The sequence below is a fragment of the Hemitrygon akajei genome, chromosome 1 (genome assembly GCF_048418815.1).
Source record: "Hemitrygon akajei chromosome 1, sHemAka1.3, whole genome shotgun sequence".
Lineage (NCBI taxonomy): Eukaryota > Metazoa > Chordata > Chondrichthyes > Myliobatiformes > Dasyatidae > Hemitrygon > Hemitrygon akajei.
In genome coordinates this window covers 175407892-175420828 of record NC_133124.1, presented here as the reverse complement: position 1 = coordinate 175420828, position 12937 = coordinate 175407892, and the positions used below count along the sequence as shown (strand labels likewise).

Sequence of the window (12937 nt, the reverse complement as noted above, 5' to 3'; positions counted from 1 at the left end):
ATAGTTTGCACTTCAGCCCTGAGCTCCTGATATACAGGCACCCAGTACGGAAGGGGCAGGTCCTTCGGAGGATCTACCGGTGGGCTTGGCCAAGATAGCCATTTACAAGTCCAGAAAGAGGGCAGGGCCTTCTGCCTGGGCCCGGGCCGGTTCTCTGCCCCCTTATGGGGATATGTTCATGCCCGGCTGTCTTTCGTGAGGGAGCATGCAGTTACCATGGGTACGGTCGGGGATTTCCGGGAATGGTGCACCCCCTCCCCCCCCACCCCCCAGGGATTTGCTGTGCAACATATTTTAATTAGAACTTGTTCACTATCTTGTAGTTAGTTGATGTTTGTATTTCGTGTATTTTTGTGTGAATAAGCATGTAAAAGAAATAGGGTGGCGCAGAAGGAACACTGCACTGGAGATATTGAAGTACTGCAGCGTCATATATTGAGAGTCACGTGTGTTAAAGTGGAGTTTATTATTACACGATCAACTCTATGTCTGCACGTGTAATGATAAACTTTCATCACAGCATCACAGGCACATTAACATGAGATGCACAACGTTCAGGAGAGCAACATAAATTATACACAATTTGACAAGAAAAAACACAACTGAAACAAAAGAAGCCCATTGCAATGTGAAGTGGTCAGTGTTGCGATACTGAGGGAGTGGTTGTGTTTGTTCAAGGACTGAATGTTTGAAAGGAAGGAGCTGTTCCCGAAACTGGTGATATGGGCCTTCAGGCTTCTGTACCTCCTGCCCAATGGGAGCTGTGAGAACAGGACACGGTCCGGATGGTGGGGATGTTTGACGATAGACTGTCATGGTCCGGTCCATTAAGTCCGTGAACTCCAGACTCCGGGTCTTCCGGCTGTCCCTTGTTTCATTTGGGCTTAAACATAGGCACCTGATTCTCGTTTTGGGGCCGGGAAGATTAGTGGTCCTGGGTTCGAGTGTAGGATCGTGTTTGTCTTTGTCAGTATCCTGTCCTTGCCTCTGTGAGGTAAGTCAGGCTGTCCTTGCCATTACCCTACGGTGGGATCTGTCCCTTCCTGTCCTTACCTCAGTTGGGTAAGTCAGGCAGTCTTTGCTGTTACTCTGAGGCTGGACTGTTCCCTTCCTTCCCTCTGAAGACTGGCCTGAAGCCCTGCTGGCTACCCACGCCTGCGTCCTCACCTGTACCACCGTCAATTTCAGCTGTGGAGTGAGACCAGAACCTTGCCACGCCAACAGAATGAACTATCTATCGTTGAGCTTGGAATTGTCTCTTTGTGTCCCTGTCCCTGTGTTTAGTGTCCGAGTATGAGTCCTGGCCCTATGTCCTGTCCCCAAACAGGGGTCCCGGCTCTGTGATCCGTGTTCGTGTGCTCCGGTCCAGGGCTCGGTGTTCGTGTGCTCCGGTCCAGAGCTCGTTGTTCGTGTGCTCCGGTCCAGGGCTCGGTGTTCCCGGGCTCCTGTCCAGGGCTCGGTGTTCGTGTGCTCCGGTCCAGGGCTCGTTGTTCGTGTGCTCCGGTCCAGGGCTCGGTGTTCGTGTGCTCCGGTCCAGGGCTCGGTGTTCGTGTGCTCCGGTCCAGGGCTCGGTGTTCGTGTGCTCCGGTCCAGGGCTCGGTGTTCCCGGGCTCCTGTCCAGGGCTCGGTGTTCCCGGGCTCCTGTCCAGGGCTCGGTGTTCCCGGGCTCCTGTCCAGGGCTCGGTGTTCCCGTGCTCCTGTCCAGGGCTCGGTGTTCCCGTGCTCCAGTCCAGGGTTCGGTGTTCCTGGGCTCCAGTCCAGGGCTCGGTGTTCCCGGGCTCCAGTCCAGGGCTCCGAGGAGGTTCCAGTCCGTGTCCAAGTACAAGTCGTAGCCTGGGCCTTGAGTCCTGGTCTCGTCCAGGGCTAGTGTCCGTGTTCAGCTACGCCTCTCCCCACTTCTGCTTTGCTCTCCGTCAACCTAGGCTCTGCGTTCCTGCTCTCTCTCGATCAAGACCAAGTCTGAGCTTCATGTCCTCGTCCAGCCCTGGAGACCCGCGTCATGCACCCATGTCCAATCCTGTTGCTTGTCATGTCCAGTCCGAGCCTGGATCCGGAGTCCGAGCCTGAGTCAAGACTCTGGTTCCACGTCCCTGTCCAGTCTCTGGCTCGGAGTCCTTGTCCAGGTTCCTAGTTCCTAGTTCCCAATTCCTAGTTCCTTGTCCAGGTCCCACTTTCCTACTCTAGTCCTAGCCCATGCCCTGTCTCCTAGTCTTGTCCAGGGCCTGTGTCTTGTCCAGCATTGTTTCTCCCCCACTTCCCTTGCTTTCTTGATACACCTAGTCCTCTCCCTAGTACTTCAGTGTCTGTGTCTTGCATTTGGGTCTGTTCTCAACGCCCACCTCATGACATAGACATTGACATTTTGAGGTAGCGCCTATTGTAGATAGATCCAGTGTTTCCTATTATATATTTTGCTGTCCCATACTCTTAACAGCCTCTTTTGTTCCAGCAGATTCAAATCGCCATCGTGTGATGTACTGTGACATTACACATTAACTGGGCTGCAGTATGAGCACGACAGTGGGGAAGGTTTGCTGCATTGTTGACTGGGACAGGTTGTGAGAAAGCTGCACTGTTAGTGTGGGAACGGTCAGAACGGGCCCCTACTGCAGTCTGTCTGTCACCGGCGTCTGTGGTACTCAGTCACAGGCACGTCGGCATCCTTGTACCTGTAGCAGATGGATGGAAGGAGCAGAGACAGTGACACGTTAAAGAGCAAACAGGAAGTGATTCCCAATAGCAGAGAGCAGACCAGTTTGGGCACTCCATTTCTTCCTGCTGTGTTAGATGACACCCCTTCGTTAATTCTTCCTGACAGTGAGAGACTAATGTCATTGGTACTGAGGTGAATGAGCCAACAGAGAGTGAACCTGCTTCCAAAGCCCCCTGCAAATGACTAACATGTCCCCTCCATCCGTGAGGAGGAGTTGTGGGTTTCCTTGTGTTTCCCACACTCAGTACACACTATGTCCACAGTGCAGGAGTGATCCAGTGGGTGGATATCAAGTCCGGTGTACTCACAAGCCATCATTACCAAACATTGTTGATTCTCTCCTCAGGCACAGTGTCGAATGAGTGGGAAGCTGACACACCATCACAAGTGACAGCACAGAGAGGCTTGTGTGCCCGGATTCAATGCCACTACCGTTATCCATCATATCTGCATGAGGAGTCGAGGACTGGTATCTGGTATAACGGACAAAATTCAAAATCTCATCCTATAATCTTTCACTCCAGCGATCACACAAAGGAGAAACAGAAGTTCCGTTATCGAACCCACCTATCTGGAGACTTGAAAGATGGTGACTGTTCCCTGGTTATAGACAACATCCGTCGGAAAGATGAAGGGTGGTACTTTTTCAGGATTGATTTTGTCGGAGGTAGCCGTTACAACTATCTCCCTGCCACGCGGCTCCGTGTTTCTGGTAGGTGTTCTGTGTAGTCACTCAACAGCAGACATTCAGCAGTCAGTGGGGAATAATATAAACTTGTGCTGGGTCCATATTCACATCATCACAACTCCCGATTTTCAGGAAACTTCCAATTCATTCCCAAAGCAGCCTCTGTACTTTCAGCTTTGTGACTGTCCCTATGTTATCAAAGCCAGTCTATGTTCCCAATCATATTGAAGCACAAATAACATGGACACAAGAGGTTCTTGGAGTCATGTGCCGTTTCTTGCTGAATTAGGTCTCTCTGCATGTGGCGGTGTTCAGCTTCCCAATGGCTCTCCACTCCTTCTCCATGTCCATCCCAGCCATCTGCACACCCCTCCTTTCCTTCATCTTTTGTGCTTTTATCCACCATCCACCATAGTGAAAGAGGTATAGAATCCTTGTGTCCCACTCCACCCAGTTCAGGAACAGTTACTACACTCCAAACACCAGTCTCCTGAACCGGTGTGGATTACTTCAAAGACCACTACTCTGAACTGATTCTATGACCTCCAGACTCACTTTCAAAGACTTTTCATAACTTATTTTCACAGTACTGTATTTTTTAAAATTTGTGATTTGTCCTTTTGTTGTCAGTCTTTGTCATTTTCAGAAGGCATTTGATAAGGTCCCACATAGGAGATTGGTGGGTAAAATCAAAGATCAGGGCATCGGGGGGAAGACATTGACATGGATAGAAAACTGGTTGGCAGATAGAAAGCAAAGGGTAGCGGTGAATGGGTGTTTCTCAGAATGGCAGGTGGTGACTAGTGGGGTGCCACAGGGTTCGGTATTGGGACCACAGCTGTTTACAATTTACGTCAACAATTTAGATGAAGGCATTGAGAATAACATCAGCAAATTTGCTGATGATACTAAGCTGGGTGGCACTGTGACATGTGATGAGGATGTTAGGAGAATTCAGGGTGACTTGGATAGGCTGGGTGAGTGGGCAGATACTTGGCAGATGACGTTTAATGTGAATAAGTGTGAGGTTATCCAATTTGGGAGTAAGAACAGGAAGGCAGATTATTATCTGAACGGTGTAAAGTTAGGTAAGGGAGAAATACAAAGAGATCTAGGAGTCCTTATTCATCAGTCACTGAAGGTGAATGAGCAAGTGCAGCAGGCAGTGAAGAAGGCTAATGGAATGTTGGCCTTTATTACAAAGGGAATAGAGTACAAGAGCAAGGAAATCCTCTTGCATTTGTACAGAGCCCTGGTGAGACCACACCTGGAGTATTGTGTACAGTTTTGGTCTCCAGGGTTAAGGAAGGACACCCTAGCTGTAAAGGAAGTACAGCGTAGATTCACGAGGTTAATTCCTGGGATGTCTGGACTGTCTTATGCAGAGAGGTTAGAGAGACTGGGCTTGTACACGCTGGAATTAAGGAGATTGAGAGAGGATCTGATTGAAACATATAAAATTATTAAGGGATTGGACAAGATAGAGGCAGGAAATATGTTCCAGATGCTGGGACAGTCCAGTACCAGAGGGCATGGTTTGAGAATAAGGGGTAGGTCATTTAGACAGAGTTAAGGAAAAACTTCTTCTCCCAGAGAGTTGTGGGGGTCTGGAATGCACTGCCTCGGAAGGTAGTGGAGGCCAATTCTCTGGATGCTTTCAAGAAGGAGCTAGATAGGTATCTTATGGATAGGGGAATCAAGGGATATGGGGACAAGGCAGGAACCGGGTATTGATAGGAATTGATCAGCCATGATCTCAAAATGGCGGTGCAGGCTCGAAGGGCCAAATGGTCTACTTCTGCACCTATTGTCTATTGCTTATGTGTAGATTTTTGTAATTCAATTTGTTCTGTTTTTTCCTGTAAATGCCTGCAAGAGAATTAATCACAAGGCCGTAGAGTATGGTATATGGTAACAACCTGTATATGTACTTTGCTAGTGAATTAAATTTGAACTTTTTGAACTCATCTCCCCCATGACCAAGTCCACTTAGCCCATGTCTCACTGTTTGGGGAAGGACGTACCCCACTGGATGTATCAGTGACTCTGTGATATTGTGGCTCTCAGTGGAGGACTCTGTTTCCCATTTCCCCTCTCAGCAGCTTTCAGAACAGTAATGAACCCCACACTGTTCAACTTTCCCTCACACTCTACCCTCATTGTTCAGGGATCATCCTGTAAACACCTTTCCTGTTGTGGGGCTGGGATTTCTATCTGAACTGATGCATCTTGTGATATTGAACTAAAAGGATCCAATTTTCTGTGTTAGATTTCACAGATAAACCCACAATATTCGCTGCTGAACTTGTTGAAGAAAAGTCTGTGAACATAACCTGCATCTTCAACACCACATGTGATGGAACTTCACCCACCTTAACCTGGGTCACCCCCACGGATGTACCACCATCAGTCTCAAGCAGTGTAACTCGGTGGCACAACACTCTGACATATACTTCTGTCCTGACCATGACCCCAGCGCCCAAACACCATGGGCAAAATCTCACCTGCAGAGTCAGATACCCATCTGTTTCATCGGAGCAGACCCTCACGCTAACTGTGCAGTGTAAGTATGGGGATCAGTTATCATACAGGTACAGCAATACTCCGCAGAGTACACAGAAATATTCTACAAATTTCAGTTTGATTACTAAATTATATATTTATCGACAAAAGTTGCCCTGAATATCCATGAGAAGACCATAACACATTGGAACAGAATTAAGCCATTTGGCCCATCGAATCTACTCTGCCATTCAATCATGGCTGGTCCATTTTCCCTCTCCTCAGCCCCATTCCCCGGCCTTTTCCCCATAATGTTTGATGCCATGGCCGATCAAGAAACTATCAATGTCTGCCTCAAATATACCCAATGACCTGGCTTCCGTAGTTGCCTGTGGTAACAAATTCCAAAAACTCACCAACCTCTGGCTAAAGAAATGTCTTTGCCTCTTTGTTTTAAATGGACACCCCTCTACCCTGAGGCTGTGTCCTCTTGTCCTAGACTCCCCCACCATGGGAAACATCCTTTCCACATCTACTCTTTCTAGAGCTTTCATCATTCAAAAGATTTCAATGAGATGCCCCCTCATCCCTGTAAATTCCAGCAAGCACAGGTCCAGAGACATCAAACATTGCTCTTATGATAACCCTTTCATTCCCAGAATCATCCATGTGAAGCTCAGCTGAACCCTCTCCAATGCCAGCACATATTTTCTTAGATAAGGAGCCCAAAACTGTTCACAATGCTCAAGGTGAAGCCTCAGCATCACAACCCTGCTCTTATATTCTAGACCTCTTGAAATGAATGCTAACAATGCATTTTCCTTCCTCACCACCCACTCAACCTGCGAGTTAACCTTTAGGGTGTTCTGCACAAGGACATCTCAGATATTTCGAATTTCTCCCCGTTTAGAAAATAGTCTGCAGGTTTAGTTTTTCTACAAAGTGCATGTCCATGCACGTTGCAACATTGTATTTCATGTGCCTCTTTCTTGCCCATTTTTCTGATCTGCCATTCTTCTGTAGCCTTCCTGTTTCCTCAACACTACCTGCCCCTCCAACAATATTCATATCCCTGCAAACTTGGCAACAAAGCCATCATCTAAATCACCTATACAGCATGAAGATAAGTGGTCCCAACACCGACCCCTGTGGAATACCACGAGTCACTGCCAGTCAACCAGATCCTTCTATTCCCACTCGCTGCCTCCTACTAATTAGCCAATGCTCTAACCATGGGCTCTGAACTTAATAAGCAGCCTCATGTGTGGCACCTTATCAAATTCCTTCTGAAAATCCAAATGTACAACATCCACTGCTTCCCCTTTATCTATCCAACGTCATCTCCTCAAAGAATTCCAACAGGTTCACCAGGCAAGGTTTTCCCTTAAAGAAACCACACTGACTTTATCCTATCTTGTCCTATGTCCCCAAGTACTCCATAACCTCGTCCTTTAACAATTGACTCCAACATCTTCCCAACCACTGAGTTCAGGCTAACTGCTCTATAATTTTCTTTCTGCTGCCTCCCTCGTTTTAAATTTTCCAGTCCTCTGGAACCATCCCTTGATTCTGGCGTGGTCCCGGAGGACTGGAAGATTGCAAATGTCACTCCACTCTTTAAGGGAGGAAGGGAAAAGAAAGGAAATTATACGACATTTAGCCTAAGCTCAGTGTTTGGGAAAGTGTTTGAGTCCATTATTAGGAATGAGGCTTTGAGGTACTTGGGACCTAATGATATACTAAATCAAAGTCAGCACGGCTTCTGTAAAGGGGAATCTTGCCTGACGGACCTGTTGGAATTCTTTGAGGAGACTACATGCAGGATAAAGGATAGATAGATAGATATAGGATAGATCTTGTTTGACAAATCTGAGTTCTTTGAGGAAGAGACAAGCAGAGTATTCCAATGAGAAGTGGTGGATGTAATTTACTTGGATTTTCAGGAGATATTTGATAAGGTGCCACACATGAGGCTGCTTAACAAGATAAATGGCATCACAGGAAAGATACAGGCAGAGAGCAGAATGGTTGTCAGGCAGGGGGCAGTGAGTGGGAATATAAGGGGACTTTTCTGCTTGGCTGCCGGTGACTAGTGGTGTTCCAGGGACAGTATTGTGACCGCTGCTTTGCATGTTGTTCGTCCATGATTCAGATCATGGAATTGATGGATTTGTGGATGATACAAAGATAGGTGGAGATAGGTAGTGCTGAGGAAGCAATGAGATTGCAGCAGGACTTTTGGAAGAATGGGCAAAGATGTGGCAGATTGAATACAGTGATGGGAAATGTATGATAATGTATTTTGGTAAAAGGTACAACCTTGTGGACTATCATCTAAATGGAGAAGTTCAAACATCAGGGGTGTAGAAGGACTTAGCCCTCCTCATGTAAGACTCCAAGAAGGTGAATTTACAAGTTGAGTCTGTGGTAAAAAAGTCAAATGCAATGTTGGCATTTATTTCTTGGGGAATAAAATTTAAAAAAGCAAGGAGGAAAGGCTAAGCCTTTATAAGGCACTAGTCAGGCCGAATGTTGAAATGACCAGATAGGGTGGATGACCATAGGTGAGGATGATTCCTGTGGTGCGGGTATCCAGAACTAGAGAACACAGCCTCAAAATTGAGGGAGGACCCTTTAGAAGAGAGGTAGCAGGAATGTTTATTAGGCAAAGAGTGGTAAATCTGGGAATGCTCTGCCACAGGCTGTGGTGGAGGCTAGGTCTGTGTGTATATTTAAGGTGGAAGTTGATCATTTCCTGATTGATCAGGCATCAAAGGATATAGAGAGAAGGCAGGTGTATGGAGGTGAGTGGGACCTGGGATCAGCCATGATGGGATGATGGAACAGACCCGATGGGCTGAATGGCTTAATTCTCCTCCTTTGTCTTATGCTCTTCTGCCAAAGTCCAATGATTCTTGAAAGTTCATAACTAATGTGCCTCCACAATCTCTACTGCTACCTCTTTCAGAACCCTAGGGTGTAGATCATCCGGTCCGGGTGAATTGTGTAACTTCAGCTTTTTGAGCACCTTCTCCCTTGTAATAGTAACTGCATTCACTTCCCTTCCCTCACACCCGTCAACACCTGCCACACTGCTTGTGTCTTCCACAGTGAAAACTGATGCAAAATACTCATTTAGTTCATCTGCCATCTCCTTGTCTCCTGTTATTATTTCTCCAGCCTCATCTTCTAATGGTCTTATATCGATTCTCATCTCTATTTTTCTTTTTATATGTTGAAAATGCTTTTTCTATCCCCTTGATATTGTTTGCTATCTTGCAATTTCTTTACTCAACCCACAAGGATTCTCCATCTTCTGATCCAATGTCACATCTTTCTAATGATTTGATGCCATACTTTACCAGCAGAGTCACACCATCCCCTCCACCTACCTTCCTATCTCACTGATACAATATGTAACCTTGGACATTCAGCTCCCAACTACAACCATCCTTCAGCCATGATTCACTGATGGCCACACCATCATACCTGACAATCTGTAAAAGTGAAAAAAGATCATCCACCTTATACTTTATACTCCATCCATTGAGATATCACACTTTGAGTACTGTATATGTTATTTTTTTGACTCAGCATCTCTAATTCACTGATGCTCACCCTGCTGTCTGCAATTTCATCCTCTCATCTGCCTGTCTTTCTTGACAGTCTGACTGCATGCTGTCTTTGCTTTTTTGCCATCCGTCCTATCCTGGCTCCCTTCCCTCTGGTTCCCATCCCTCTGCCAAATCAGTTTAAACCCTCTGCAACAGTTATAACAAACCTGCCTGCAAGAATATTAGTTCCCCTTGGGTTCCTTTCCTACAGGTCGTATCTCCCCCAGACCAATGATCCAAGAACCTGAAGCCCTGCCCCCTGCATCAACTTCTCAACCATGCATCTAGCTGCCAAATCATCCTGTTTTTACCCTCACCGGCAGGTGGCACAGGTCCAACCCAGAAATTACTACCCTGGATGGCCAGCTTCTCAGCTTTTTGCCTCGCTCTCTAAATCCTCTCTTCAGGACCTCTTTGTTTTTCCTTCCTATGTCATTGGTACCAATATGTACCAAGACATCTGGCTGCTCTCCTTCCTCCAAAATGCTGTGGATGTGAATCGAGATGTCTCTGACCCTGGCACCTGGGAGGCAACAAACCATCCAGGTGTCCTGTTCACATCCACAGAATCTCCTGTCTGTTCCCCTGACTATTGATTCCCGAATCACTACTGCTCCCCTCTACTCCCTCTTTCCCCTCTGCACTATGGACCCATGCTCAGTGCCAGTAAACCTGGTCTCCATGTCATTCCTGTGGAAGGTCATCCCCCACAACAGTATCCAAAACGGTATACTTATTATTGAGAGGAATGGCCACAGGGATGCTCTGCACTAACTGACTTTTCACATGTCCATGTCTCCTGACAGTCACCCAACTACCCCTTCTTCCTGAAACCTCGGGGTGACCAGTTCCCTGTAACTCTAATTGATGATCTCTTCACTCTCCCGTACAAGCCAAAGGTCATACCCAGCTACTCCTCCAGATCCCCAACATGGTCTTCATGTAACTGCAGCTGGATGGACTTCATGCAGATTTAGTTCCCTGGGACACTGTGGGTCTCCCATAACTTCAACATCCAGCACGAAGACTGCATACCGGCCATTTAATCTACATTAATTACCCCTGACACAGTAAGAAAAAGGAGAAACTTAACAGAAAACTTACCTGGAAACTGACCCAGAGCCAATGCCTCTTCCGAGCTGAAGCCTCCTTTGAGCCAAAGCCTGTCCCTCGCACTCTCACCACTGGCCCACTCTCAACAATGGCCGCTCCGCTTGGCCCTTCTCTACTTTTATTTACACCTCTCTGCGCTGCTCCTGCCGCTGATTGGGACGCCGGAATGACACAGATTGCCCGCGAAGCTCTCCTTTTAAACGAGCGTCTCCGACCTGCCATAAGCCTCCTCGCTGTGCGGACTGGGCCGCCGGCATGACCGATGCTGAGGGCCGCTGGGCTCTAAACCTACCGGGACATTTGAAATAATCTCAGTCGCGGCCGTCAGCATCGTCCTCCAGATACTGGAACTTTACCAAAGCTTCACCCTTCACCTCCCGACCTTGGGGCAGAGCTTGTTCCCCGCCAGCACCCAGTGCTATGGCGCCACTCACGAGCCCGGAGGACGCACGCTCAGCAGATGCCGCCGCGGCTGCGGGCTCCTATACGGTAGGAGTATCCTCCAGCTCTGGGGAGACATACTCTGAGCACCCGGCTTTAACCGGAGGGTAAATCCAGCCCTTCGTGTGACCCCTGGTCTACTTCAGACCACAAATGTGCAGAGGAAAGGAGAAAAGGTGGTTAAATCCCCGCGGAGGTACCGTCCCTCATTGAGTTATATTTGACGGCACTTCACCCAGAGAGCTCTGGCGGGGAGGAGGACCACATCAGCGACAGTGGACGCTAGAAATTATAACCATCTGCACGGGGACCAACACCGGCTCCACCGTTATGGAAACCCTCCCCACCTTTAACACCCAACTCAGGACCAGAAACACAGACCGCAGATAGAAAACGGTCTTCCAGCTCCATTTCCCAGATGCAACAACGCTTTCACGACCCCCAACAGCCTTAGCCATGACTTTTAAAGCGTCATTCCTACTGACTGAAGTCGGCACAGCAATTTTCAGGGCTATTAATTTGAAAGGGTGACCCACTCCGCGAGATGTAACTCCAGAGCCCGCATCCTCCGCGCGATCCCGACATCTCGGAGCTGCAGCCTGCCATGACGGTCACCACTCAGTCCGAAATTCGACAGCACCGCTGAGACTAAACCCAGCGAGACCCCAGCAAATAATCTCTCAAAAAGAAACAGTTCAGAGAGGGGAGGGAGATGGGAGTTATCCGTGGATAGGCTGGATGTCCGTCTGGTTGAAAAACCTCAGCGCCATCCGTGCTGCTGCAAAAACGAAGGTGTCTCCCAGGTCAGTCCGCTCTTCCTCCGGCCGCTCCGAAGTCTTCCCAATCGTCCTGGGCTCGGCAATCTAAACGGGAGGGGTTTCCGCTGTTTCAAAACGGATTTAATCCGTTCTCGCTCCCGACAAGGTTAAAAACTCGAACTTTGGCAATCCGTCAGCTGCAGCCACTGCTCAGCGCTCGAGAAACACGGACCAAAAACTTCAAAACCGGGTCCTTGCAGGAAAGAAACCGCTCTAGTCCACTGTCAATATGGCACCCCACACTCCCAAAACCTTCTGGAGGTCTCTAAACCCGTCCTTTTAGGATTTTGCCGCTGTTTTCAACATTTAGGAGAGAGATCTCTAACAGTGCGACCCTCCTCAGTATCGCCCCTCCCACAGTGTGACTCTTCCTCAGCATTGCCCCTCCCATAGTGTGACTCTTCCTCAGTATCGCCCCTCCCACAGTGTGACTCTGCCTCAGTATCGCCCCTCCCACAGTGTGACTCTGCCTCAGTATCGCCCCTTCCACAGTGTGACTCTGCCTCAGTATCGCCCCTCCCACAGTATACTCCTCAAACAGTGTAACTGTTCCTCAGTATTTCACCTCCTGCAGTGTGACTTTTCCCCAGTATCGCCCCTCCCACAGTGTGAGCCTCCATCAGTACTGTCCCTCCCACAGTGTGACCCTATCTCAGTATCATCCCTCCGACAGTGTGGCGCTCCCTCTGTGTGACAACAATGTTCCGCACTGCATCTTTGCCCACATCGCTCCCTCATAATTGTCTAACGAATATTGCATGATCCCTCGTTTCTGCCCTTCAAACTGGACAACACTTTCTCCGTAATCAGTGCAGGGCTGTCCTTGGCTGTGAGTTTGTGGCAAGGAATTTGGACTGTGGACCATATGATATAGGAGCAGAATTGGGCCACCCAGCCCATCGACTCTGCTACACAAATTCCATCATGGTTGATTTGTTAACCCCTTCAACCCCATTCTCTGGTCTTCTCTGTAATATTTGACACCCTAAGCACAAAGCTATTAACCTCCGTTTTAAATATACCCAATGACTTGTCCTCCACAACCAAC

At 48.1% G+C, this 12937-nt stretch overlaps 2 protein-coding genes across 2 annotated transcripts in view; one reads left to right on the top strand and one right to left on the bottom strand.

Moving 5' to 3' along the window:
* The window catches only part of LOC140726636 (myelin-associated glycoprotein-like), a 614100-nt gene that overhangs the window by 67441 nt on the left and 533722 nt on the right, over positions 1 to 12937 (bottom strand).
* Positions 1 to 12937, top strand: part of LOC140736287 (sialic acid-binding Ig-like lectin 6) — a 30223-nt gene that overhangs the window by 1176 nt on the left and 16110 nt on the right. The window contains exons 2-4 of the mRNA XM_073062257.1: positions 1370 to 1559; positions 3060 to 3425; positions 5671 to 5964. Coding sequence (XP_072918358.1) covers positions 1370 to 1559; positions 3060 to 3425; positions 5671 to 5964 — 850 coding nt within the window. The remainder of the gene's footprint in view (positions 1 to 1369; positions 1560 to 3059; positions 3426 to 5670; positions 5965 to 12937) is intronic.